At 45.7% G+C, this 26,778-nt stretch overlaps 2 protein-coding genes across 2 annotated transcripts; one reads left to right on the top strand and one right to left on the bottom strand.

Moving 5' to 3' along the window:
* The first annotated feature begins 600 nt into the window (after nucleotides 1-600).
* Nucleotides 601-12,650, top strand: LOC120596057 (trem-like transcript 4 protein). The gene is made up of 7 exons (XM_039854294.1): nucleotides 601-1,023; nucleotides 2,066-2,139; nucleotides 2,365-2,685; nucleotides 4,069-4,144; nucleotides 5,438-5,553; nucleotides 6,883-6,989; nucleotides 12,029-12,650. Exons 2-7 carry the CDS (start codon nucleotides 2,082-2,084, stop codon nucleotides 12,251-12,253), a joined length of 903 nt encoding a protein of 300 aa, XP_039710228.1. The 5' UTR covers nucleotides 601-1,023; nucleotides 2,066-2,081; the 3' UTR covers nucleotides 12,254-12,650.
* A 705-nt stretch (nucleotides 12,651-13,355) lies between these two features.
* Nucleotides 13,356-24,020, bottom strand: TREML2 (triggering receptor expressed on myeloid cells like 2). Its single transcript, XM_039854291.1, has 6 exons — nucleotides 23,853-24,020; nucleotides 22,885-23,076; nucleotides 20,557-20,877; nucleotides 16,968-17,379; nucleotides 15,784-15,890; nucleotides 13,356-15,482 (listed from the first exon to the last, which is right to left on the bottom strand). Exons 2-6 carry the CDS (start codon nucleotides 22,949-22,951, stop codon nucleotides 15,298-15,300), a joined length of 1,092 nt encoding a protein of 363 aa, XP_039710225.1. The 5' UTR covers nucleotides 22,952-23,076; nucleotides 23,853-24,020; the 3' UTR covers nucleotides 13,356-15,297.
* Nucleotides 24,021-26,778: the final 2,758 nt, after the last annotated feature.

Below are 26,778 nucleotides of genomic sequence, written 5' to 3'. Positions count from 1 at the left end.
GGACTGTGGCAGGAAGGGCAGGACAGAGACCTGAGGAGTCGCGATGCTCAGATCATCTTGCTCCCTCCTTGCTCCTGCCTCCCTCAACCCCAGTGTCTGTCCTTATAGATTTGCATGGTCATGCCCCCATGGAGCCACAGAATGGGGACAGAATCACGTCCTCAACTCCGGGAACCTAGAAAGTGGATAATGGCAGCAGAGCTGTCACAAGTGACAGGTACTTAGCCCACCTTCCCCCAGCCTGCCAGAGCTCAAACCACCCATAGCCAGCTACATTTCTCCTCTTTTATCCCTCACTCCCTTTCTGGCCATGACACAGCCTGACCCTCAGGTCTCATCTTGTGAGCAAAGCTGATGTTTCACTGTGACCAAAGGCAAGCAAGGGGCTAATAGAAACATTCACAAAGAAACAGCCTCAGTGAGAGGCAGTGAGTTCCCAGTTCTTGGAGAGATTGAAGCAGAGATTGCATGACATTGGAATTTTACAGAGGGGGTTCTGACATCCTATTGGCAGATGCATATGATGACCTTTGATGTCACCCTTAAAAAGTAATGAATCCGCTATTGCAAGCCATCTTCCCCATGATGTGGCAGGACATAACCCTTCTGCCCACATGGCCTTTAGTGGGTGAGGCAACCAAGCTTCTTGAGCAAATTTCCTGTTGTAACTAAGGAAAAGAACATAAAACCCCCAACACCCACGGGAGGTTTGGGATGTTTGCATTTCTGAGTGGAGCCAGGAGATGGACCTGAAACCTCATGTTGTGAGGCCAGCAAGCAAGCCTGAGGTTCGCAGTTCTCCTAGCAGGCTGTAAAATGTGGTTTTCTCTGTGGATCAAACTGAGTCTGTAGAAGCTCTGCTGTGCTGCCCAGCTCCTCCTTCAGATCTGATTGACTGCTCACTTGCTGCTGGGAGCAGTGAGGGTGGAAGACCTCCTCCCAAGGGCAGACCCCCTCCCAAGACAGCCCACCCCGCTGACTGTGACCCAGGAGACTAAGGACCTGGCACCCCCTGCCACGTAGGTAAGTCATGAAGGGCAGCCTGTCTTCAGAATGCCTCAAAGTGTGGACTGAGCTCCCTGTTGGCAGAGGGCAGCCCTCATTCTTTTGCCATTCTGATTCCTGCCCTCGTCTTTCCTAACCTGGTCCGAGAGCACTTTAAACCCCCTGCACTAATCTCCACCTCAGAGTCTGCTCCCCATAAATACAACCTGCCACATTACATGTTTATAAGCTTTTCTCTTTCTTTGTTGTCTATTAACTATAAACAGCCTGTGACAATTATTTTTCTGTAGCTCATCTAATAACAAATTATTTTTAAAATGTGTTTCATTAGTGTGGCCTTTCAACAAATGCTTATGGGGTGATAATGGCAAGCTGGGAGCTAGGGACACAGGGGTGACTTGGTGGCAGACTTCCTTTCTCCTGAGCCCTCCTCTCCTCCTGCACCTATTTCCTCTTCCCCTCCCCTCTGATGGTCTGCTTTGCTTTCTCCCATCCTTGCCAGGGACCTTCCCTATACCTCCGTTACTGGAAATGACTCTTTATCTCCTTCTCTTGTCCCCCTTCAGTCCCCATAGAACTTCCCAATTGCCGGGGAGGCCTGAGCAGGAAGCCTCTGACCACCAGAGACCCCCAGAGGGTCCACTAACTCCGTCACTCACCTTCAGCCCCTGTCTTTCTTGGGTGGAAAAGAGAAAGTTGAAGCTGGGGAGGAAGTTTTAGGATAGAGGGGAGAAAGAAGGAGGAGAAATAGGTTCCTGTTTCATCAGAGTTTCCTCTGGGGCTTTCACAGCTTCCCCCACCCCAGTGGGAGGGAAACAGCCTGACAGGGAAGAGGCTGGGCACAAGAGAGCCAAGCAGTAGATAGAGTCCCCGGTTGCCTCTTTCTAGGCCCAGATATAGCACCTGTAGGGGGAAGGTCTCTCTCTCCTCCCAGGCCCCCTACTTCCCCACCAGAGGCCTTTGCCTTCTTTAGCTATTCTTTCCAAACAGACTGTGCTGGCTGCGCTGAGTCTCACTCAGCTCTGTCTCTCTCTCCTCCGGGGCTTCCCTGTTCCTCTAGCTCAAGAAGTGGAACCATGGCCTGGAAGGCCACGTACCTGCTGCCACTTGCCCTGCTGGTGCTCTTGACCTCAGGTGAGGCGTAAGGGAGGAGGACAGATGAAAGAGGGCAAGAAGTCAAGGTGAGGTGGGAGTGAAGGGGACTATGTGGAGGGAAGGGCAGAGGGCAGGGTGGTGCTGTGGCCAGAGGCCGCTTTGGGGCACGTTTTGAGTGTAGACACAAAGAAGGGACTTACTGAGGAGAGAGTCCCCATCTGCAGTGGCAGCTGGGGGCTCCCTGACCTGAGGGTTTATTCTCAGGATCTTGGCAACAGCAGCTGCATAAAGTGGAAGGTGAGACAGTCTCTGTGGGATGCTCGTACCCACTTCAGCAACGTTTGAAGACGAAAGCCTGTTGCAGAAGAACATCAGCATCTATTTGTACCTTGTTCGTCACCCTTCCCAGGCTCCCAACAGTGCATCAGAATCCTCGATACTTCATTCAGGATTCCCCCAGATATAGCTACTTCACTGTCACCATAACTGAGCTTCAGGTGAAGGACTCAGGGTTCTATTACTGTGGAATCTATGAATCTTCCGGGTTCTTTATTTGCAGTACCATCCACCTGGTGGTATCTCAGGGTAAGTTTTTTCCCTTCTTATGAGTCTTTCTCAGACTCCTTGAATCACAAGCCGTTAGAGCTGAAAAGGACCCTAAAAGTCATTTCTTTCAACCCTCTCAAAGCTGAAAACTGGAGCTCCTTGCTCAAGCTGGCTAAGGGCAGAACCAGCACCAGAATTCAGACCTGCTGGCTTCTTCCTTCCCTATCACATACATTTCTCTGAACCTTTTTGTTGCTACTAACCGGACTCCTCAGTTGATTTGTAATGATCATTGTGCTTCCTCAGGTTTGAACAAGACTAGCTTATTGGTCTATTCCAGGGCATCTCTACCCCTGACTCTAAACTCCCACCTCTTCTCAAAGGGCTGCACTCGAGATGGGTCACAGGTAACTGGATGGGGGTCAAGAAGTTTGGATGGTCACAAGACAGCCAGATAATGAGGCAGATGTGACACTTCAAGGGTGAGGCTGGGAGGTGGAGTGGCTGAGGGCTCAGAGGGCCTGGGTCCTCACCTTGGACATGCCCCTAATACTTGAGAGACCTCAAGCCTAAGAGTGGAGAGCTTGAGGTTACTCCTCACTCTTGAAGCCCCTGGGTATGCCTCCAGAAAACTTCAGAGTTACAACCGCCCCACCCCTTGCATTCCTCTGTGATAGTCAGGCGTTGAATGGCACCTTCCCAGATCCCTGCTGCCTAGCCCTATGGTCAGCTGGGTGCCTGGAGGACCCAGATCAGCTGCTCTGTCATTCACTGCCCAAGCCTTGGCTCATTGCTCACTCCATGTAGGGTACAGGGCTAGGATCTGAAAGGGGAATCAAAAACCTGAGCCCCTATCCTGTGCCAGAGGAGCCCACAGCCCAGCCAGGAAGACAGACACATAAATAAAGTGCTATGATGCTGGGTGATAGGTGGCATAATAGAAGCATACTGGATGGAGGCCCAGTGAAGGGAAGGGTCAGGCTGCTGGAGAAGGTATGGATTTTCCTGGAGGACTCCCCAGAGGAGGTGAACTACATGGGCCTCATTGGAAGAGCGTGAATTTATCCAGGGGAGTCAAAAAGGGTTGGGAGGGAGGAGAGAGTCATTACAAGTTGAAAATGCATGACATGCTCATAAACAAAGAAAATAGAAGAGACTATAGAATATATTCAATATACAAGTGACAGTGCGATACCACATCTAAAGCCACTTACCCTGTGGAACTTCACTGTGAAGGAAATTCAGAACAACTCAGTGTAACTCTCCCATTCATTTGCAGGGCATATACTGCTTATCAGAGTCTTCACCTGGCCCAGGGCCACCTGTGGGCTCCTCCTACCTGGGCTTGGGGCCTGGAAGCGAGGAGCCCTGGAGGATGGAGCAAACAGATGGGAGCACTCCCCTCACTGTTGTCTTTTACAGCTTCAACCCTGCCAACCACCAGGAGTGCCAAGAGGACCACAGCCTGGACCTCTGCCACCAGCCCTGTCATTGACAGGTACTGTCACCCACCTCCCCTGTCCTCTTAGACCTCCATTTCCTCCCACCCACTGCGGACTGTGCTAAATGCCTTCAATTACCACATTCCCATGGACACGTGGCTCTCAGGGGATGAAATGGGAGTCACACCATTCGCTTCAGGTCAGTTCATCTCTTTGAGCTTCAGTTTTTTCATTTGTGAAATGGGGTGAATAACATTCCCACCTTACATCAGGTTTTCTTACCTTTGGCACTACTGACGTTTTGAACCAGTGAGGGGCTGTCTTGTGCATTGTGGGATAATTAGCAGCATCCCTGGCCTCTATCCATTAGATAGCAATAGCACAAACCTCCCCCAGATGCCCAGTTGTGGCAACCAAAAATGTCTCCAGATATTGACAAGTTTGCCTTGGGGAACACAAAGGTCTAATGCCAGGCCTGTGAACAGAGTTGCTTCTTTTTCCTCTTCCCCACTCTTAGCCCTTCTCCATCTTTTGGGAGAGCTGTCCCAGAGCCACCAGGGTCTAGGGAAAGGGCATATTCTGTAGTTATTACAGCCTGTGGCCTGACTTTTTCTCTACTCTGCATGATGGCTTCCAGTCCCTATCCCCTGGGACTGATCTGGCCTCTGTTTTTTTTATGGTCTATGTCCTTCCCACTCTCCATCACTGTGTATATGAACCCTGGGCCCCTGCAAACCACAGTTCATTCTTCAAGGTATTATACCAGAAATCAGTGGGTGTTGGTCAGTGGAGCTATCCCTAGAGCCACTGACTCACCCCTGTGACCCTGGCACCCCAGAAACCTTCCTTAGGAGCCTGCTATTCTGTAAGAAACTCTACCTTTGTGTTCTTCCTTTGACTTAAGATAGGACCTATTAAAATGCATTTATTATGTGCAGAGCTATTTGTCAAATGACATTAGTATTCTCTGAGAGCTACCTGCATCTCACAGTGAAGGGCTAATGGTGAGGAGCTGGAACCAAGACCAACAGGAAAGATGCAGACAACGTGAGCACAGATCCAAAAACAGGGGCCCAGAAGGCCAGTAAAGAAACAGCAGCCAGAGGGGAAGAGGAGCAAAGTCAGGAAACATCGTCAGCATTCCCAATTTACAGAGAGGGAAACAAACCCAGAGATGGAATGACATGGCAAGTCTATATGGCCTATGGGGCAGAGCCCTTGACCATGGGGCTACCTCCTTGCCAACTCCATAGGAGCCTCTGTCCTGACAATAGGCATGGGGGGAAGGATGGTTTCTTGGCAGAAGGTTAGCTCCAACTTTCCTCACCTGGCTTGTTCTTATTCCAAAGCCCCCCAGGCCTCTGGACTATCATCTCCAGCACAATGGTGGCCCTCCTGTTGCTTCTGGCACTCACATTGCTCATAACCCTGTACCTCAGGAAAGCCCGAAGAAGAGCTGGAACAGGTAAAACATTACTGGCTCCAAACAGACCACCAAGTGCTTAACCATCCTAAAGCACCCTTGGGCCATGGGGACAGGCTTATTGTGCTCGTTTTACCAACAAGGAAACACGAGGCCTGACAGGTGAAGTGGTCAGGATTCCTTGGGATCTCCAAATGGACCCACGATATGGAGCCTCTCACTTTGTCAGAGTGGCAGGCTGGATAGTGCTAAGGACGAACCAGTTCCCTTCAGAGGCTCAAGGTCAGCTCATCCAAAGCTAATTCAACTCAATGCCAATTTGCCTAAAACTGAGTATTCTAGTATTCATCTGAAATAAAATATTTTGTCACCTTTTTATAGTTAAGGATTTTGTTGTTGTTAAGGATTTTTTAAAACAAATTTATCTAAAGACCTTCTTGGTTACTGATATTATTTTTTAATTGTTGCTGTCATGCTTAAATTTTGTTTTCCTAAAAGCACTTGTTGAAAAACTTTTTAATCTTCCAAGTTTTAAGTTTTTACTCACATGGAAAATCTATAGCATTTTATGCAAGATTTATCAGATTAGTGCCTTTTGATGATTTCTACCTTGTTTTTTTGTTGGTTGGTTTGTTTGTTCAGCACATAGGTGCTATGTGTGTATTAACCACATAACTCAGTGATGTGTCTGTTGACAATGAGATTGAAATGTGGAAGAGGGTCAGAGTTATATTGGACCTCACTGCTTTTCAATTTTCAAGCTATGAAAACCCTAAAGTAGTAGTGGGTTATAAAAGTTATATATATATATGTATTTTTCAAACTGTGTAAAGTTGATTTAGTGAATCACAATGTTATTTTTATAAAACAAAATGGAAAAGGAAAATATCAAAATTCTTTGCACATTAGAAGGATAATTTTTCATTGAACTTTTATTTTCAGGGAGAGAGAGAAAATGAGAGAAAGAGAGAGAGAGAGAAAGAAGGAGTCTGTGGTAATAAGATACAATGTTTTTCATTGTGGCTTCCAGCTCAAAAAATTTGAAAAATATTATATGTATAACTTCATCAGCAAATAGATTATACTTAAATTTGATGTTTAAATTTGGAACTTTCAGTAACCTGGAATCAATTAAGTTTACTGGTTTGATACGAATTAGCCTCAGGCAGCCAGTTTGATTTGCTCCTGGACATAATCTGTGCTGACCATCCAGGATCTTCCCAAGCAGGATATTATTTCCCAACCACGTCCAGCCTCTCCCTTATCATGGTTCTTTCTGTCAGCCAGGACCTCCAGCCCTATCCCAAATTTCCATGAGAGTTGGGGGTAGGGAGAGGTCCCTCCTCTACACCTAACTGTTTTTTTTCACAGGTAAGGACGAATCTTACCACGTCTATGACATTTCTGTCCATGAGAACAAGACTACTGTGCACAGGAAGCACCCCTCACCAGGACAGAGGGAATCTCGGCTTTCCTGGGTAACTTCTTTTTTAACTTCCTGTCTTGTGCTTACTCATAGTTTCTATTTACTTGGAATCAGGACTCAGCCATGACTCCTCTTGTCCCTAATGCCAGCAAAGCTCTTCTTTAGAAATGAAGAAGAAAAAAAGACCTTTCCAGATATACAAAAACTGAGGGAATGCTCCACTACGAGGCCTGCGCTACAAAAAATACTGAAAGGGGTCAGCTCACCTAAAACAAATGACAAATATAATATATATATATACACATACATACACACACAGACACACATACACACACACACACACACATAATTATAAGTAAGGTGACTAGCGGCAGATAGAAGCAGAGGAGTGCAACTCTTACTGAAAACAGGGCATAATAAGCTTAAATAACAAGAGATTTGCTATAGCAAGATAGTAATGAATGTTCAGCATACATAGGGACAAATTGAGACAACAATAACAGAAAAGGAGAGGATTCAAAGATCCAAATTCACAAAGGGGAATGGAGATAAGGCACACACAGAAGAAAATGGACTACTTTATATATATAACTATACATATTCATAATAGTAACCACATGCCAAAGATTCAGAACTGAAGTATATAACATAAAACAAGAAGGACTGGAGGGAAAATCCAAAAAAAAAAAACAACCAAAAAACAAACAAACAAACAAATAAACAAAAAAGCAGACACACAAGGACAAGGAAGCAATGGAAACACCAAACTACCAGAAAGCAAAAGATAAATGGCTATAAGAAAATCTCATATTTTAATAATCACCCTAAATGTACATAGTCTGAATTAACCAGCGAAAAGGCATAGAGTTGCAAATTAGATGAGAAAACAAAATCCAGCTATACACTGCCTCCAGGAGACACATCTCAGCTCCAAAGACAAATATAGACTCAGAGTGAAAGAGTGGAAAATGATATTTTAAGCAAATGGCATTCAGAGGAAAGCAGGAGTAGCGATACTAATATCAGACAAAATAGACTTCAAAATAAAAAGATAAAGAAAGATACTGAGGGACACTTCATAATGATAAAGGGAATCATGCACCAAGAAGACACAACACTTATTAATGTCTATGCTCCCAATCAGGGAGCCCCGAAATATGTAAAGCAATTACTAACAGAACTAAACGGAGAAACAGACCAAAACACTATGATAGTAAGGGACCTAAATACCCCATTGTCGGATATGAACAGATCATCCAAACAGAAAATCAATAAGGAAATAACATCCTTAAATGACACATTAGATCAACTGGACATAATTGACATTTACAGAGCCTTCCATCTCAAAACAGCGGCTTATACATTCTTCTCTAGTGCACATGGAACATTCTCAAGGAGTGACCACATACTGAGACACAGAGATAGCCTCAACAAATATAAGAGGATTGAAATCATACCAACCATATTCTCTGATCATAATGCTTTGAAACTAGAAATCAAGTGCAGAAAGAAATCAGGAAGAAACACAAATACATGGAGATTAAACAACATGCTACTGAAGAATAACTGGGTCAGAGAAGAAATAAAAAGAGAGATCAGGAGATGCATAGAAACAAATGATAATGATAGTACAACATATCAAAACTTTTGGGATATGGCAAAAGCAGTCATAAGAGGAAAGTTCATATCATTACAGGCCTATCTCCGAAACATCTTAAAAAACTAGAAAAGGAAGAACGAATGAAGCCTAAAGTCAGCAGAAGGAATGAAATAATCAAAATTAGAGCAGAAATAAATGAAACTAAAAACAAAAAAAAAATTAGAAAAATAAATGCAACAAAGAGTTGGTTCTTTGAGAAGTTAATAAAATCGACAAACCCCTGGCTAGACTCACTAAAGAAAAAAGAGAAAGGACACAAATAAACAAAATCAGGGATGAAAGAGTGGAAATTATAACTGACATCGCAGAAATACAAAGGATCATACAAGAATACTATGAAAAAGTATATAACATCAAATTTAATAACCTATAAGAAAAGGACTTAGAAAAATACAATCTCCCTAGACTGAATCAAGAGAACTGGAAAATCTAAATAGACCGGTCAGCAGTATGGGCATTGAAACAATCACCAAAACCTACCAAAAAGTAAAAGTCCAGGACCAGATGGCTTCACCAGTGAATTCTACCAAACATTCAAAGAAGGTTTAATACCTATTCTCCTCAAACTCTTCCAAAAAATCCAAAAGGAGGCAATACTTCCCAACTCATTGTATGAGACCAATATTACTCTGATACCAAAACCTGGTAAAGATAATACACAAAAAAGAAAACTACAGACCAATAATTCTTATGAACACAGATGCAAAAATTCTAAATAAGATACTAGCGAACCAAATACAGCAACATATTGAAAAGATTATACATCACGATCAAGTGGGCTTCATCCCAGAGGTACAAGGATGTTTCAACATATGTAAATCGATTAATGTGATACACCACATGAACAAATTGAAAATAGGAATCATATGATCATATCAATAGATGCTGAAAGAGCCTTCGACAAGATACAGCATCCATTTATGATCAAAACACTTAACAAAATTGGTATAGAAGGAAAGTACCTTAACATAATAAAAGCCATCTATGACAAACCCTCAGCCAACATTATACTTAATGGTGAAAAACTAAAAACCTTCCCTCTAAGATCAGGAACAAGGCAAGCCTTCCACTATCGCCGCTGTTATTCAGTATAACATTGGAAGTCCTAGCAAGTGCAATCAGACAAGAGAAAGATATAAAAGGCATCCAAATAGAAAACGAAGAAATCAGACTGTCACTATTTGCAGATGACATGATTCCACAAGAACACTACTAGAAACAATAAGCAAATACAGTAAAGTCTCTGGATACAAAAATCAATGTTCAAAAATCCATAGCGTTACTATACTCTAACAATGAAGTGTCAGAAAAAGAAGTTGCAAAAATAATTCTTTTCACAATTGCAACAAAAAGAATAAAATATCTAGGAATAAATCTAACCAAACATGTGAAGGACCTATATAATGAAGACTATAAGACTCTATTAAAAGAAATCGAAGAAGATACAAAGAAATGGAAAGATATTCCGTGTTCTTGGATAGAAAGGATCAACATAGTTAAAATGACCTTATTACCTAAAGCAGTATACAGATTGAATGCAATCCTCATCAAAATCTCACTGGCATTTTTTAAAGAAATAGAACAAAAAATCATCAGATTTGTATGGAAGCACAAAAGACCCCGAATTGCCAAAGCCAACCTGAGAAAAAAGAACTCTGCCCGACTTCAAATTATACTATAAAATGACTGTAATCAAAATGGCATGGTATTGGCAGCAAAACAGACACACAGACCAGTGGACAAAATCGAGAATCCAGAAGTAAACCCATATTTATATGGGCAAATAATTTTCAACAAAAAAAGCCATAAACATACACTGAAGAAAAGAAAGCCTCTTCAATAAATGATACTGAGAAAACTGGAAAGCCACCTGCAAAAGAATGAAACTAGACTGTTGTCTATCACCACACACCAAAATTAACTCAAAATGGATTAAGGACCTGAATATAAGACCTGAAACAATAAAATGCATAAGAAAACATAGGAACTAAACTCAAGGGCCTTAGACTTAAAAAGGATTTTATGAATTTGACCTCAAAAGCAATGGAAGTAAAAGCTAAAATAAATAAATGGGACTACATTAAACTAAAAAGCTTCTTCACAGCAGAAGAAATTGTCAACAAAGTAAAGAGACAACCATCTGAATGAGAAAATACATTTGCAAGCAACACCTCTGATAAGGGCCTAATATCCAAAATATACAAAGAACTCATACAACTCAATAACAACAAAAAAACAAACGATACAATTGAAAAATGGGCAGAAGACCTGAATAGACACTTCTTCCTAGAGGACATGCAAATGGCCAACAAATATATGAAAAGATGCTCATCATTACTAGCTGTTAGGGAAATGCAGTTCAAAACCACAATGAGATACCATCTCACACCTGTTAGAATAGCTATAATCAACAGGACTAGTAAAAATAAATGTTGGAGAGGATGCAGAGAAAAAGGAACCCTTATACACTGCTGATGGGACTGCAAATGGATACAGCCACTATGGAAAACAGTATGGAGGTTCCTCAAAAAACTGAGAATTGATCTACCATTTGATCTAGCAATTCCTCTACTGGGTGTTTACCCCAAAGACTTGAAAACCAATATCCAAAAAGATGTCTGCACACCGATGTTCATGGCAGCATTATTCACAGTGGCCAGAACATGGAAGCAACTAAAGTATCCTACGATAGATGATTGGCTAAAGAAGCCAATCATTGTACATATATACAATGGAATATTACTCAGCCATAAGAAGAGATGAAATACCACCATTTGTGACAACATAGATAGACCTCGAGATAATTATGCTAAGCAAAATAAGCCAGACAGAAAATGTTGAAACCACATGATATCACTTATATGTGGGATATAAACCTAAAAGCCACAAACGAACAGGACAAACAAACAGAGACTCATGAATATTGACAATAGACTAGTGGTTACCAGAGGATGGCGGGGGCGGGGGGCGGCAGGGACAGAATTGAGAGGCTCTAAAATCCAACCCTCTGTAAGGCTGGAATCAACTCTACAAATGACATCCCTACTGAGTGCTCTTCTAGCTCAATGCCACTCAAACTTGAGTGTACACCATGGTCAACTGGAAAGTTTATTATAACAGAGTTTCCTGGCCCCCAGACCCTCAGACTTTGCTTTAATAGATCCGATGGTGGAGCCTGAGATTGTGTATATTTAACAAGCTCCTGGTGATGCCAGTGCTGCGGGTCCACCGACCACACCTTGTGTAGCCTTCCTTAATCTTAAGTCTGATGAGTGACAGCGCCCTTGCTGTCTTCAGCCATTCCCAGAGGCTCTGCAGGATCCATACCCTGTCCCACACTATATCCCTTTCCCTGTCCTCCATCCAGCTCTGGGCACCCAGGAGGCCACTGACCGATCGTATAATGGACATATGTCTTCTTTGATTTCCAGGGCTCTGATCAGCAGATGGACACTGGCAAGGACACTGGGGACATCCACTATGCCTCACTTACCCACCTGAGCCACTTCAGCCCTGAGGACTCCATCTACATCAACACCCGCCCCAACCTGAAGCCCATACCTGACCCATTTCTGGCTGTGGAATATGCTGACATTGCTAAAAACAGACCACAGTCCTCCAAGTCGGCTGTCCTGGAAGAGAAGCCCAAGATCTGAAGGCAGAATTCATTGGGCAATGAGCACCTGTATGAGGCACAGGGCTGCTCTCCCAGTGATGAGGTGACCTCAGTGTGGCAGAGACAATCCCAAACTAGCAAGAGTCATCCCTTCCTGCAAAGGAGGTGAAGAAGGAGAGTAAAGGAAGGAAAGTCAACTCAGAGGGGAGAAGCTTTGGCTTTGAGGCCTGCAATGGGCAGGCTGTGGGGACCGTAAAGAGGGTTTCTGGATACCTGTCTGCTCCCTTCCACAAGGTCTGGATGGAGCGCTAGGAGGACTCAGTCCAACTAGACAGGGTCTAGGACCCAGTGCCTCTGAGTAACCCAACCTTTACCTCTCTCTCTGACCCTCACTTCCTTCCTGACCAAGGGCTATTAAATCCTGACAGATTGTGCAAGTTCTTCTGTTGGTGACTGTTACCTCCTTTAACTGTCCTCTCAGGGCCTTGAAGCCAGGCTGAAAAGTTTCATCTCTCTCACCCCAGCTCCTCCTCTTCTTCTTAACCTCCTGATTCTAACCTATTCTCACAAACAACCCTGCCAGTATGTGGGCAGTGCCCAGCACTCAAGGATCTCCCCTAATCCTTGGCCTTGTCAGGCGGGGCAGGGTGGGGGAGCTTCTCTCCCTATGGTGGCCCACACAGCTCCATCAGAACTGGCTTGGGCTCTTCTACCTTCCACAAAAACCGTTATTCCTCTGCTAACTGTGTCTCAGTCACACAGAGCGGGTAAGGGAGGCCTCTTCCTTCGCCAAAGTATACTTTCATGGGGCATTTCTGGAGACAGGGAGACTTTTTTTTATTATGTGCCCCACAAAAGTGACTAAACTGGGAACTCCAGGCTTGCCTGAAAGCCTCACCTGCCCTGTACCTCCCTACCCTGGATCTGCCAGGATCTGGGTCCCCTTGGAGTTTTGGGGACAAGGTTGAGAAGAGGAGGAAAGAAATGAGAGACCAAGGTTTAGAGAATATGTTCCAGAGGCCTGCAAGTCCAAAGAGGCCACTAGGCCCACAGGAGCCGGGGAGCTGGGGAGCTGGGGAGCTGTGTACCTCCTCCTCAGCACCCTAGGTCCTTCCTTACCACAGATTCATGTGGGAGCAGACTCCATGAATAGGCAGCACATGCAGGTCTGCGTGGTCACAGGACCCCCTCATCCTGGGAAAACAGGGACAGTGGTCACCCTGACAACTACCCTATCTGACATTGGGGCACAACCAAGGCCTCTGCCTGGTCCAGCACCCACCACCTGGGGACCATGTTCCCCTCCACCCTCCCTATCCCCTTACAATCGAGGACAAAACAGAGAAATAGGGTCCAAAGGTCTTAAAAGTAAAATGTGACAAGCAATATTAGAACTTGAAAAGGACCAATAATCATGAGGCACTTACACAATTGTATAAGGTTCATGTTCTTTCATTTTATTCTGAAAACAGTTTTGAGGTAGGAATTAGTGTCCCCTTTCGCAAGAGAGGAAAAATGAGGCCCGATAAGGTTAGTGACTTGCACAGGGTCACACAGGACAGGTGGCACCCCTGAGTCCCAGTCCTGAACCTTCTGCAGTGCTCCCGCACCAGACACCCTGCTCCTCGAGGAGGGTGCTATAGGGTAATGGACAGAGGTGAGCTCTTGGAGAGCTACTTTCCCCTACGTGAGTTAAGACTCCTGGTTACACACCAAGTGGTGACCACACCCATCCTATAGGTGTGTTTCCTGTCACCAGGCCAGTCAGTTCCTCAATCTGAGTCTCCCCTCTAGTGCCCTCTCTTGGACATAGGGAAGAGGTGCCTCCTTCCTGCATTCCCCTAGGATTATCCCTTGCCCCATTCCTCTCCCTGCCATATCCATCCTGGAGTGGCCCCCCAAGGCTCCAGCTGTGTCATTCTGCTGACTATGATGTTTGCTCTCCCACCTGGGAGGTCCCTGGCCCAGGACCAAGAGTATTTATTCTATCTCCAGGTGCTTATTCAGTTACTCCAGGCTGGTGGACTCTCATCTTCCAGGGGAAGAATCCAGCCTGTATTCTCCAACCTTCACCATTGAAGAGGCCAATCTGAGTCATAAGCCAGACTCATCTGGCCATTGGGCCCAGGCTACTTGGCTCCATCCTTTCCCTCGCCCCTCCCCACCCCACCTTACCAGGCAGTCCTCCAGGCTGTGGTCAGCTCTGAGTCGTGTTTGCTGTATCACAGGAGGTTCCTCTCTTCCCAGGGGAAAATAAGCCTTTGGGGATGGGGTTAGGGGTGGTGCGGTGATCCCCTCTTTCTCTGAGTCACGGTCCCCCTTCAGTGGGCTCTGGAGGGCCTTCAGTTCCCTCCAGGAGCTCAGACCTGGAGTCTAGTTATGGAAACTGGGGGAGAGATCCCTGAGTTCAGCCTATGCACCCCAGTCTGGGGACAGGTTAGTCCTGCTGTTGATCTCAGCTGCCCCATCAGAGCTTTCCCAGGAAAGGCAGGTCACCAGGTGGCAGCAGTGAGAGTGTGGGCTCTTCCATCTCCCAGGACTTAATGGATAAGTGGCTAGGTCAGAAAGGAATGGCCTGAGGGCGGGAGTTGGGCAGAGATGGGACTTGAACAGCTCTGGGGTCCCCTGCTGCCGATGCTTCTGTGGACTCCCAGCTCTTAGTCTCTCCTCTAGGGTGGGCTGTTGGGACATAAACTGCCTCAGGGGCTCTTTCTTCCCCAAGTGCATGGGAAAGCTTGAGGAGAGCAGAGGGAAGCAGAGGACACAGGGCTCTGGTGGGGAGAGGGCAGCTGTCCACCACCCCACCCCACCCCCGCTCTCTTTAGCTTGACAGTAAGGGGTTCTGAGGCTGACAGGAGCTGAGGCTCTCTGTCTATAAACGGCACCATCAGGGCTTTTCCGCCATCCAGCTAGGGGCCGGGGGATCTGTGGCTCTGAGCAGAATGCCTCTGGTGGCTTCCCCCAGGACTAACTGCCTGGTCCCCTCTGGGCCCCTTCCCCGGTTCCTGGCAGCCCAGGGAGACTGAGCAGGTAAAGTGCAGCATCTGGTTCTGGGAAGGCATGAGTCCAGCATTGCATAAGTCTTCACCCCCCAACCTGGCTCCAATCCAGACAGGTCCCCATCTTCACTCCTCTGGCCTCCACGGGCCCTTCTGGGAGAAGCTCCCCAACACCATGAGTGGCCTTAGACCAAGCAGGCTTCCAGGGAGGCTCCGGTCTTCCTGGCGGTTCTTTCCAGGGTCTAGCGGAATCCCTGCATATGCTGTAGCCTGTGAGGACCAGGAAGAGAGATGAAGGGTGGGGATCCTGCTCACCAACACCCATGCACCTGGGCTAGTCCAGCCCCTCTTCTGGTTCTGCCCTCCACTTCCTGCCATGTCAGCCCTGGAGGGTTTTGCTATGCTGTTCCTGCCTGCCCACCCTCTTCCCTCACCTGGTTGCCTCACAGTCCTGACTCGACACACTGGAGAACATACCACCTGGGGACCGAGTTCACACAGGAGCTTTGGAAAGTGTGTCGAGCCCCATGTTCTCTGCCCACAGGAGTCTGGGAGGATGGGCTCTACTCACTTGCCACGTGTCTCTTCTTCCAGAACCCATAGACCACGATCAACATCACAGGCACTGAGAGGAAGGTCAGCACCCCCACAAGCACAACAGGATATGGATTCTGGTGCCTGAGGAGATGGGACAGAATGGGGATGTGAGCACCAGGTTCCTCCACACTGACCCACATCTTTTTGCACACCACACGTGAGGAGTTCAACCAGGGGAAACCCTGACAGCCCCTGTGGGGTGTGACAGACTCTCTCACTTGGAGACCCAGCTGTGGGAGAAGGAAGTGAGGTGCTCAGAGTTTAGGGGATGAAGTCTCCAGGTGGAGGGGAACATCTCTCCACTTTAGTACTTCTCCTCCATTATTCCCCCAAATCTGCTCATCATTGATGACAAGGACTCTAAGAGACCCCCATTTGTGACCAAAGAGGCCAAAGTTCTTGTTCTCCTTACAGTGACAGAGGATGAGTCTTCCTACCTTCATCATCTATAACAGATACTATAGATGCCCTGCCTATATTCCTTGCCTTTATCACCTCCGTGTATACCTGTTGTCAGCACCTCCATTTAAATATTTTTTGGCCTAAGCACTTTCTCTTTTATCACTGGTGCCTTTCACGCCACACATGGCAGGCAGCCCCCTACCAATGACCGACAGGAGTAGGTATATAAATACCCCAGCTCCCTTGCTCTTCAGGTGGCTACTTGACAGTGGACCCTAGAGTTTCCCCAGTGGGACTGAGCTCTTGCTGCCTACAGTGGTAGCAGCTTAAGTATTTTGTCAGCTGCCTCCCCTTCTCCGTCTCACTTCTCCATACTTTTCCTAGTGTTCCAAAAATGACAGAAATCCTAGTCTCAGAGTCTGCTTCTGGGGGAACCCAAATTAACGCATCCCCCATTTCCTACTTCTCACTCTCCCAGCCACCTCCTTGTCCTGTCCCTACCCTCTTCTCTCCATCCACAGACCCTTATGCTGACCCATCATCCCCTATCCTCATTTTCCATGGCCATCCTTTATGTAATTTCTCCATCCCAGCTTCCAGTCTCCCACCACCCAATTCAGCAACAGTCCAGACTGAGTTTCTGGGGGATGAAAGAGGAAGTCTGCTATAACATTTGCACCTTGAGGTCCATTCAGGCAACTAAGAACTGTTGCCATGCCTGGTAAAATGTCGTTCAACCCCAAGACCCACAGGTACCTGATGGGGGATAATTTGTTGAGGAGAGAGCTGCTGGTATGGTACATTCTCGTGGCGGGCGATTTGGTGTGCAGGTGCCCTGCTTTGGTAGAGAAGGATGCTGGACCAGCAGAGGAGGCTCTGTCATTGCTGGGAGATGCAGTCACAGTCTGGAGTCCCGTGATCCTTCCAGGATCTGGGGTGGAGGGGCTGGTGAAGCTGTAGCCCGTCATAGAGGTCAGTCTGATGGTCTCTGAGGCAGTGGAGGGCAAAGGTCTGGCCAAGGTGAGGACTCCAGATGTGAACATCATCACATTGGTGGTGAAATGGGCATCAGGGCCTGAGGTAGGGACTTGGCCTGTTGTGACGACAATTCCGTGCTTGAGGATGTTGGCCAGCTGTGTAAGAGGAGTGTTTCTTTTGGTTGTAGGGGCTGAGGGACCAGAGAGGGAGGAATGTTAGACTGAGTTGGGAGCCTTGGTGCTAGAAGCAGATCCTGGCAAGTACACAGCTCTTTGGATGCCTGGGTGGGGCCTGTCCTCATATCCCCTCCTTGACTTTGGACCCAAGATCCTGTTTGCTGAGTAACCAGGTGTGTGTTTGTTCAGAGGGTGATGTCAGGGAGAAGAAGTAGGCACAGTAAAAAAGGAAGAAACTTTCACACTTCCTTTAGCCTCCCCTGCCAGACCTCCTGGGCCCAGAGGACACTCCCCGTACCCCTCCCCATCTCCCTCCTGTCACTTCCAGATCCTCCTCATTCTTGTGGGTCAGAGATTTCTCTACCATAATGTTGAACAGGGACTTTTCCAGTTGCTCCATAATTGGTGACTGGGGTCCAGAGATGAGGACAAGGAAACATCAAAGGCCCAGATTCTAAAGGACGCTGCAAACAACTTGGTCAGACATCTTCCTTGGGGGCTTTCTAAGAGACATCCAAACAGTCCTGCTACCCTTCCAATCTAGGGGGCAGTGTTGGGCCTTTCTCTGCAGGGAACAAAAAAGTTGGAGAGTGGTGGCAGGGTGAGGAAAAGAGGGCTGAGGCATCCCATGGCAAGGAGGTGTTCCTGAGCTCGGGGTGATCACCATGTAAGGTGCCTGTTTTTCTGGGCAAGGGAACCCAGAACAAGTGACACTGGTGAGAGCAGTAGGGGAAGAGACTGACCTGGAGCCAGATCTCCCACATCATTCTACTCAGCAGTGGGGAGATCCCCAAAGGACACTTCAAAGAACTTGCACATAGGTGCCTTAGGAGAGCCAGTATTTGAACACACCTCATAGAGGATCTCAAGGGTTGGGCAGAAAAGAAGTGACATCCAACAAAAAGAGAAGTCCTACAAGGGTCAATGAAGTCACACATCATTTCCTTCTCCTCATTCCTGCCCCAGTACGCCAAGGAATTGGGAGAGGGAGGACCAGGAAAAGATGACCAAGAAGAACACGCCCCCTGCCCCCACCTACTGAAATAAAGGAGGAGGAGTTATACAGCAGGCTACGCCTCTTCCCCACTTGAGGTACCTTGGGCCATGAAACCTGGTCTTCAGAGGGAAGTAGAAAAAAGCATATATTGCTAAAAGATTCAAGTTTTTCATTGTGCTGAGGATTTTTTACTTCCTAGTAAATGAAAAAGTCTGCAAAGTTGGAAATTCTCTTGAGATGGAAAGTAAGATTTGACACAGTACAATGGGCAGATATGCTAAGAGAAAAATAAAACCATCTCATGTTCACATCCCTACAAATTAAGACTTCAATAAACTGGTTTCGACTACTTCCTGGGTCTAAATCAGACCTAGAGAGTGGAGAAATGAGATTTGGCTCCACATCTTAGAGACAGCAGTTGCCTAGTTCAGATCCAACGGAAAATGGGGACACAGTTGGGTTAGGGGAACAGGAAAAAGTGGACAATGAATTTCATAATCATGGCTACTTTTTCCAGGCTTTTTCATTGGCTCTTCTCCCTTTCCTATCTATAAATGTGGGAGGACCTTGAGGCTAGGTTCTTGGCCCGCCTCTCTTTTTCTATGCTCAAGAGAGTTATAGCTCCTTGATTTTTAAAGAACTTTATTGAGATATAATTTATATCCCATAGAATATGCACATTTATAGTGTTAAATTCAATGGTTTTTTATATATTCACAGAGTTGTGCAACCATCACCACGGTTAATTTTAGAATAGTTTCATCATCTCAAAAAGAAATCCCTCACCCTTTAGCCATTATCCTCTATTACACATTTTTCCTCCCAGCTCTAAGGATCCACTAATCCACTTTCCATCTCTACAGATTTCTCTAATCCCCTTTACTTTAAACTATCTTTATAGAGATACTTTCACATATATCCGCAGCTTTGACCTCTCACCCAAGCTCCAGGCTGATATATCAACTGCCTGCTGCATTTCTTCACTTGAGGTCCTAGGAGGTATCTTCAACTTAACATGACAAAATGGAGTTCTTAATTTTTTCCCCTCTAAACTAGCTCCTCTTTTAGATCTACCCTACCCAATATTTGGTACCACCAAACACCTTGAAGTCATCCTTGATTTCTCATTTTCACTCACCTCCCATATGATCATATCCTGTCTTACCTCAAACACATACAGGGTGGGCAGAAAGTCTGACCATCATAGATTTGAGCCCCACATACTTCCTTCCACCTTCAGGGCCCACGTTCTATTCCAAGATACTGTCATTTCCAGTCAAGATGCCCACAATGGGTTTCTCTGCCCATCCCTTTTACCTTTCCACAATCTATCCTCCACACAGAAGCCATTATTGTCTTAAGGATAAGCTACAACACACCCCTCTAAGCTTTCCAATAGCTCTGGATCGTATTAGAATAAAACTCAGACTTCATTATCATGTGCCTCAGGGCTGCTGTTTGACTCTCCAAACTTATCTCCTATCATTTGCCCCCCACACTCAACATGGACTAGCCACACAGGCCTGTCTTATACTGGCCCAGCTCCTTCTCACCTCGGGACCCTTGCACATACAGTTCTCTCTACCTGGAATGCCCTTGGAAGCACCCACATTTCAACAGCATTGAAAAGCTCTCATCATTTAGGGCTCTGCTTGATGTCATCTACTCAAGAAGGTCTTTTCTGAACCCCGGCACCTCTGCAGCTTCTCCCACCAAGTTACTTTCTAGTTTATAACACTGTTTTATTTTCTTAAGAGCATCTATTGCTATCTGCAATTGTTTGTCCGATGTTGCGCTACTGCATGCCATCTTCCACAGAGCTGAACTGTGTCTGTTTCTGCTCATCACTTTATCCTAAGAGCCTAGAATAGTGGCTGGCACATAATTGGGGCTCAATGAATATACGTAGAACAGATGATTGAATAAAACAAAGCACAGAGCCCTGAAGTCAAATCTCACCTCAGCCACTTGCTAGCTCTGTGACCTTGGACAAGGTCAGAGGCACGTAGGCGTTTTTAGATCTCATTTTCTTCACCTATAAAATGGTAGCGATAATGTCTATAAAAGAACTGTGAAAACCCTACTGCACAATATGCCCATTAAGGGATTATTATTCTTATTGTATCTGATGTTAGTGGAGTGCAAGACACGGAGGACACCCCCACCATCCCAGTGTCCCAGCAGGCCTCCTCACCTGGAGACACTTGCAGCTGGAAGCCCATCAGAGGGTAGAGGGTCCCGGAGCTGTTGCGCATGCACCAGTACCTGCCCGAGTCCTGGCGCCTGAGGGCCACCATGGTAATTTTGACCACCTTGGCCTGAGCATCGTCCTGCAGCAAGTACCGTGGCCCCTGTGCCCAGACACGGGTAAAGCCGGGCTCACACCTCCTCTTCCTGATTTTGCACCAAACCTTGCTCCCCATATAGTTTTTGCGGTTCTTGTAGGAGCACTGCACAGACAGAGTCTCCCCTTCAAAATGCTGCACCTTGGAGTACACACTCTCGACAGAGGTACCTGAGGAAACACAATTTGTTAAGCAAAGTCTGACAAGAGAGGAGAAGGAGGCATCTTGAAACTTGAAACTCGTGATGAAGGGAGAGGAGGTGACTATTCTCCTGCTGTCATGGGACTCACAGTCTGAGGGAGAAACATAGCCCAACTCTGAGGGTATTTCCAGTCAGATGGTGGAGACACAGGCATAGTCCTCAGGCCTGATAGACAGGAAGCCCCAACAGATACAGCCCCTTTCTTCACGGTATTTTCTAGTCTGATGGGAGAGTGCTAAATCCTATCTTCTTGTGCAAAAGTCCCAGGACTTGCTCTCAATGAGACAAATGCACAGGCACAAACCCAAGTCACTAAATTCCAGAGCACAAACAACTTAAGTAGAGAAGGACACCCAATCTTATTTTTTAAAAAATTAAGAGTAGTTATGTATTTCACAATACAATAGGTTCACAATAGACATCTTTTAAATAGCACCTTGTCTCAGTTCATTCTATGTGGTGTTTAACTTTAAAATATCTTAGTTACATAAAACCCATAGAGTAAATATGCCCCAAAGTGCATATAAACTCCTGACAGTGTGCAAGCCAAAAAATTCTATGATTATTCACTGTTCGTTTGCAATATGCTGCCCTCTATGCCTAGGAATAAGACGTGGTCCTTGCACTTCTTAATCCACAGTCTGGCGGAGAGAGAGTAAGTAGAGTTAGCTCAGCAGTGGGGAATCAAGGGACAGGGAGAGAGAGAAAGCTGGGATGGGATCCCTCCACCCCTGTGCCTGCCATAAGCTCAGCGCTTGCTCCCTGATACCCCGAGAGCCTTCTGCAAACAAACACATACACACAAGTTACTCCCCAGTAGGACAGAAGAGAAAGCACGCATTTTGGAGTCTAAATCAACATGGATTAAAACTCTGGTTCTACCACTGACTAACTTCATGAGCAGATCACTTAACATCTGTTTCTTTATGTCTCAGGTTGGCTATGAGGACTATGCCCCCAGTACAATGCCTTGAACACATTGTACATTCATTGCACTCAGTGTATGCTTTCTTTTCCCAAATGCAGGTTGCTCCAGACTTCTCCACTGGAGCCCACAGCTGTGATAACCAAGGACCTAGCACTCAAGACATCTGCCTCAGTTTCCAACGTAGCTGCTACTATAGCTAAGACTTGGAGTAAGGTAACACCCTCCCTGGGCATCACTTTTTCCCAGGCTAACTAAACAGAATGATCCAACTCAATTATTTGGCGAGTGGGAAGTTAGGGGGACCCTAAGATGGCTCGGGACAGGAGACACTCTCCTGCCCTGGCAGAGGAAGGGGCCTCTCTGGGGGAGGGCCACGGGTGTGGTAACCTTGGAAATGGTCTCCAGGGTACTGTGTTCATTTCTGTCCCCCTTCTACCTCTCTCACAGGCAGTGAGGAGTGGGTTTTGCCAACCCCCACCATGCCCAGAATTGAGCAGGAAGTGGTAACTTGGTTGCCATGGTAGCAAAGGAGGCAGGATTGGGTGAGGCCCCACTCAATGAACATCAGCTGCTGTGGAGTGGAAGAGAGCTTCAGGGATTGCTTCCCCTCAGGACAGTGGGTAGTGGCATCAGCATTCTGAGAAAAGGCGAGTTCAAAGCACACGCACATGATGCAATGATTCCCGTAACAACCAAACAGGGCTTTCCTGACAGAGTCCAAGGGAAGAAGGCTTTTTGTGTGAGGAACTTGAGTGTCCCTGGTCAGAGGTCCTGAGGAATGGTAGATAAAGGGATCCATGCAGAGAGGGTCCAGAGATTTATTTTAGTTTGTGATATCTGGCCTAGCTTTGCCTGGGGCTAGGAATTCAGATGGAAACTTCTCGCTGGTCTCTGGTAAGGAGCTACTTAGGTTAGCCCAACCTCCTCCTCCCCCTCCATCCACTCCACAAAATATTAAATAAGATCATTGGGCAAGAAAATATGGGGAGGGAGAGTCCAGGAAAAGGCTATTCCCTCCCACCTAACCAAACCCACCCACCGTCTCACCTGAGAGGCAACCCTGGAGCCAAGGCAGCAGCAGCAGCAGCAGCAGTGAAAGGAATGGAGGACCCATGGCTCCATCCAGGTGCAGTCAGTCAGAGGCCAGCAGGGGGCTAAGATACCCCCAAGATCCAAGATTAAGGCTCCAGGCCGATGCAGGATGGGCCACTTGGGTCTGCCAGAGAAGAACCTGGGCTTCTAAAAGTGAAGTTGCACATTTAGGGAAGTGAAGAAGTCATGTGACCAGCAGACCGCAGGATCCTACGAGAGGGCGGTGCCGGCTGCTGTTTCTGCCCTCTTCCTCGAAACTTCAGGCAGGTGCAGCTGCTCCACCCAGTCTGGGCCCCCAGCCCTGGGAGGGTTCACAGGGTCAGAAGACTCTGTGAGCCGGAGGCTTTCTGGATTCCCTCCTGGAAACTGGTACAAATAGGTGTGCTTCCTATTCTGAGACAAGGGATCCACATAGACGCTGGTGGGAAGTTTCTAGAACCTCAAGTATAGACTTCCCTGGAATCTTCTGGACTCAGAGATCCAGGGCTAGAAGCTATGCGGCTAGGGAAGGACATCTTGAATACTACATTTTTTACAAACACATTCACCAGGAGGTTCTTGTAAACTCACATTCATTCATTCATTCATTCATCCCTCACTAAATACATTCACTCTGGTGCCTTGCCCCTCTCCTTCTCTCTCTCTCTCTCTGATTCCTGGCTGATCAGAAATGTCACTCATGCTCATATTTGCAAGTAACCCCCTACACACTCAAATGCAATCTTATTTTTGTCATGGTTAGAGTGTCAGGGGTAAAAAAAGGCAAATGGTAAAACTCAGAGCTTAAAATTAGGGTTCCTGTGCACTCACACATGCACACGCGCTCACACACATATACACGTACTCTCACACACAACCACACACACAAGCAGCCTCTCCTTTTCGCTACTAGCATGTCTGCTTCTCTCTATCCCTCTACTTACTTGCCCTGCTGTCTTGCCTCCTCAACCACCAGTTCTCTCAAAATTCTTGCTCCCTCTCACAAGCCTCCTAAAGCAACATCAGATCTTTCCCTTCCCCCACCTCTTCACTAGAAACCACACCCCCAGCCCCTTCTTCCCCTAGCTCTGGCCCCCAGCCAGCACACAGGCATGCCCACTCAACTTCCTCTCACTCAACCCTATCTCGCCTATACAGCCGCCCGGGCTCCAGCTGAAATGACCCAGCATTTGGCCCAAGACCCCACCCTTCGCTTAGTCCCCAGGGCTGAGAATCAGAAGGATATACTTCTGACAGCCAAGAGCTGTGTCATCTGCTCCTTTGGGATGTGGGGATATAAGTGGAGCCCCATGAGGATGAGTGCTCCCCCATTCACCTATGCCAACTTTCTTCTCCTTTGATGAGACTCAGTAAAAAGTCCTCAAATTTGCATGGCCACAGTCTTAAACCGAGTTTGAACTCCCAATTCCCAAACTAAGGAAGCTTCATCTTTGCTGACCCCAAACTTTCAGTCTTTTAACTTACTCATTTGTTCATTTCTTTATGTGTTTGTTCTTACAATCTTACATGCTAGGCATGGTGGTAAGTGTTGGGGTTACAGGAATGAGATATAGTTGTCACCTCAGACCTCTCAGCTCCCAGAAGACCTATTATGCTTTCCTCATCCACTCTTCCTTTTTCATTCTTCTCCCTCAGTCTTCAGATCCCTGAGTTCAGAGGCTATCTCACCTCCCAACACACATGGCATCTTTCTTCCTTCTTTTCCTCCATTAGCCCACTAAATGACTTCAGCAGACAAGATCTCATTTATCCCTGGGGTGGGTGGGGCCAGGACTTCGTGAGCCTGAAATCAAACCTGCTATTAAGCCGCTGCTGTGTCCTCAGCACTGAGTGAAGCATTGTGAAAAGTACCATCACTGTGACAGCAGTGTTGATGAAAGTATATAAAATGACATTCTCAATTCCTCTGACAGAGGAGGTATAAACTGGATTCAATGCTTCTTGAGTGAAATTTGGAGGGATTTATCAAAATCTCTAAAAATGTGTATACATTAGGCTTTTTGTACAAAATTATTTAATACCATATTATTGTTTTCTGTTTCTTTCTATTTCCATTAAAAAAGTAAGGTTTGATTTACATAGAGGAAAGATCATTCTTCGGTGGGAGATCCTGGGAGTTTGACAAACCCACAGGGATTTGTAACCACCACCATTATCAACATATGGAAGCATTCCATTACCCCCTAAAGTTTCCCATGTCGCTTGGTAGTCATCCCCTTACCCTGCCCTCAGTCCAACTCTAACTTGTTAGTAGCAAACTCTAACTTAGTTTTTTTTCCCCCTCTATAGTTTTGCCTTCTCCGGAATGTTATAAAAATAGAATGATATAATATGGCTTCTTTCTTAACATAATTTATTAAAGATGTGTGTTGGGTGTATCAACAGTTTGTTCCTTTTTGTTGCAAAGTAAGATCCCATTGTACAGGTGAACCACAATTTATTTATCCATATCCCAGTTGAAGGACATTCAGGTTGGTGTCCAGTTTGGGGTTATTCTAGGTAAAACTATTACAAACATTTGTACACAGGTTCCTGTATGAACATAGGTTTCCATTTCACTTGGATAAATACCTAGAGTGGGATTGCTGTGTTGTAGGGTAAGATTATGTTTAATTTTAAAGGACCTGACACATCATTCTCCAATGAGGCTGCACCATTTCGCACTTGTACCAGCATTTTGCTTCTCTACTACCATTTTGCATTTGTTCCAGTTTTTTTGTTCTCTATCCTTGCTAGCATTTGATATTGTCAGGTGTTGGTTTTATCCTTCAATTCTAATTGGTGTGTAGTAGTATTCATTGTGGTTTTATTTTGCACTTCTCTAATGATATTAAGCATCTTTTATTGTGCTTATTTGCCATCAATATATCTTCTTTAAGATAGTGTCTGTTCAATTCTCTTCCTCATTTTTGTTTGTTTTCTTATTTTTGAAGTTTGAGAGCTCTTTATATATTCTGATGTATTCTTTAATTAAATATGTGTATTGCCAATTTTTCCCAATCTGTGGTTTGCCCTTTTATTTTCTTATTAGGATCTTTCATGAGCAAAACGTTTTAATTTTGACACCATTTTTCAAAATCATACTTTCTGTGCCAGATCTAAGAATTTTTTGCTTAACCCAAGGTCACGAAGATTTATTTAACTGCCTTATTGAGATATAATTCACGTAATATAAAATTGACTCATTTAAAGTGTACAGTGCAGTAGTTTTTAGTATATTCACTAAGTTATACAACCATCACCCCAATCCAATTTTACAACATTTTCACTCAAAAATGAAACTTCATACCCATTAGCAGTCACACCCCGTATTAGTTTCCGATTACTGCAAACTTGGTGGCTTATTCTCTGACAGTTCTGGAGACCGGAAATTTGAAATAGTATCACTGAACCAAGATTAAGGTATTGGCAGGGCTGCGGTTCCTTTGGAGACTCTAAGGAAGAATCCACCACTTGTCTCTTCCAGTTTAAGGTGGACGCTAACATTCTTTGGCTTGAGACTTTGTCACTCCAGTGTTCAAGGCCGGCATCTCCAAACTCTCTCTGCTCCATCATTATATTACCTTCTCCTCTGGGTGTTCAAATCCCCCTCTGCTTTCTTCTTATAAGGCTACATGTAATTGCATTTAGCACCCATGCACATAATGTAGGATAATCTCCCCATCTCAAAATCCTGAACTTAATCGCATCTGCAAAGGCCCATTTTCACCATATGAGGTCACATTCACAGGTTCCGGGGATTAGGGAATGGATATCTTTCGTGAAGCCATCTACTGTCTATCTTTATAGACTAGTCTAGTTTGGATGTTTCAGAGAAACATAATTATACACTATATGGTCTTCTATGAC

This window comes from Pteropus medius, unplaced genomic scaffold (assembly GCF_902729225.1).
Source record: "Pteropus medius unplaced genomic scaffold, Ma_sr-lr_union100, whole genome shotgun sequence".
Taxonomy (NCBI): domain Eukaryota; kingdom Metazoa; phylum Chordata; class Mammalia; order Chiroptera; family Pteropodidae; genus Pteropus; species Pteropus medius.
The sequence above is the reverse complement of the archived record's forward strand: the minus strand, read 5'-3'. Positions and strand labels throughout refer to the sequence as shown.

Coding starts and splice junctions, on each gene's coding strand:
- TREML2 (XM_039854291.1), bottom strand. CDS start 22,951: ATGGGTCCTCCATTCCTTTCACTGCTGCTGCTGCTGCTGCTGCCTTGG. Junction 17,380..20,556: donor CCAGCTGCAAGTGTCTCCAG/GTGAGGAGGCCT, acceptor CTGGTCCCTCAG/CCCCTACAACCAAAAGAAAC. Junction 15,891..16,967: donor AACAAATTATCCCCCATCAG/GTACCTGTGGGT, acceptor CCATCTCCTCAG/GCACCAGAATCCATATCCTG.
- LOC120596057 (XM_039854294.1), top strand. CDS start 2,082: ATGGCCTGGAAGGCCACGTACCTGCTGCCACTTGCCCTGCTGGTGCTC. Junction 2,140..2,364: donor GCTGGTGCTCTTGACCTCAG/GTGAGGCGTAAG, acceptor GTTTATTCTCAG/GATCTTGGCAACAGCAGCTG. Junction 2,686..4,068: donor CCACCTGGTGGTATCTCAGG/GTAAGTTTTTTC, acceptor TGTCTTTTACAG/CTTCAACCCTGCCAACCACC.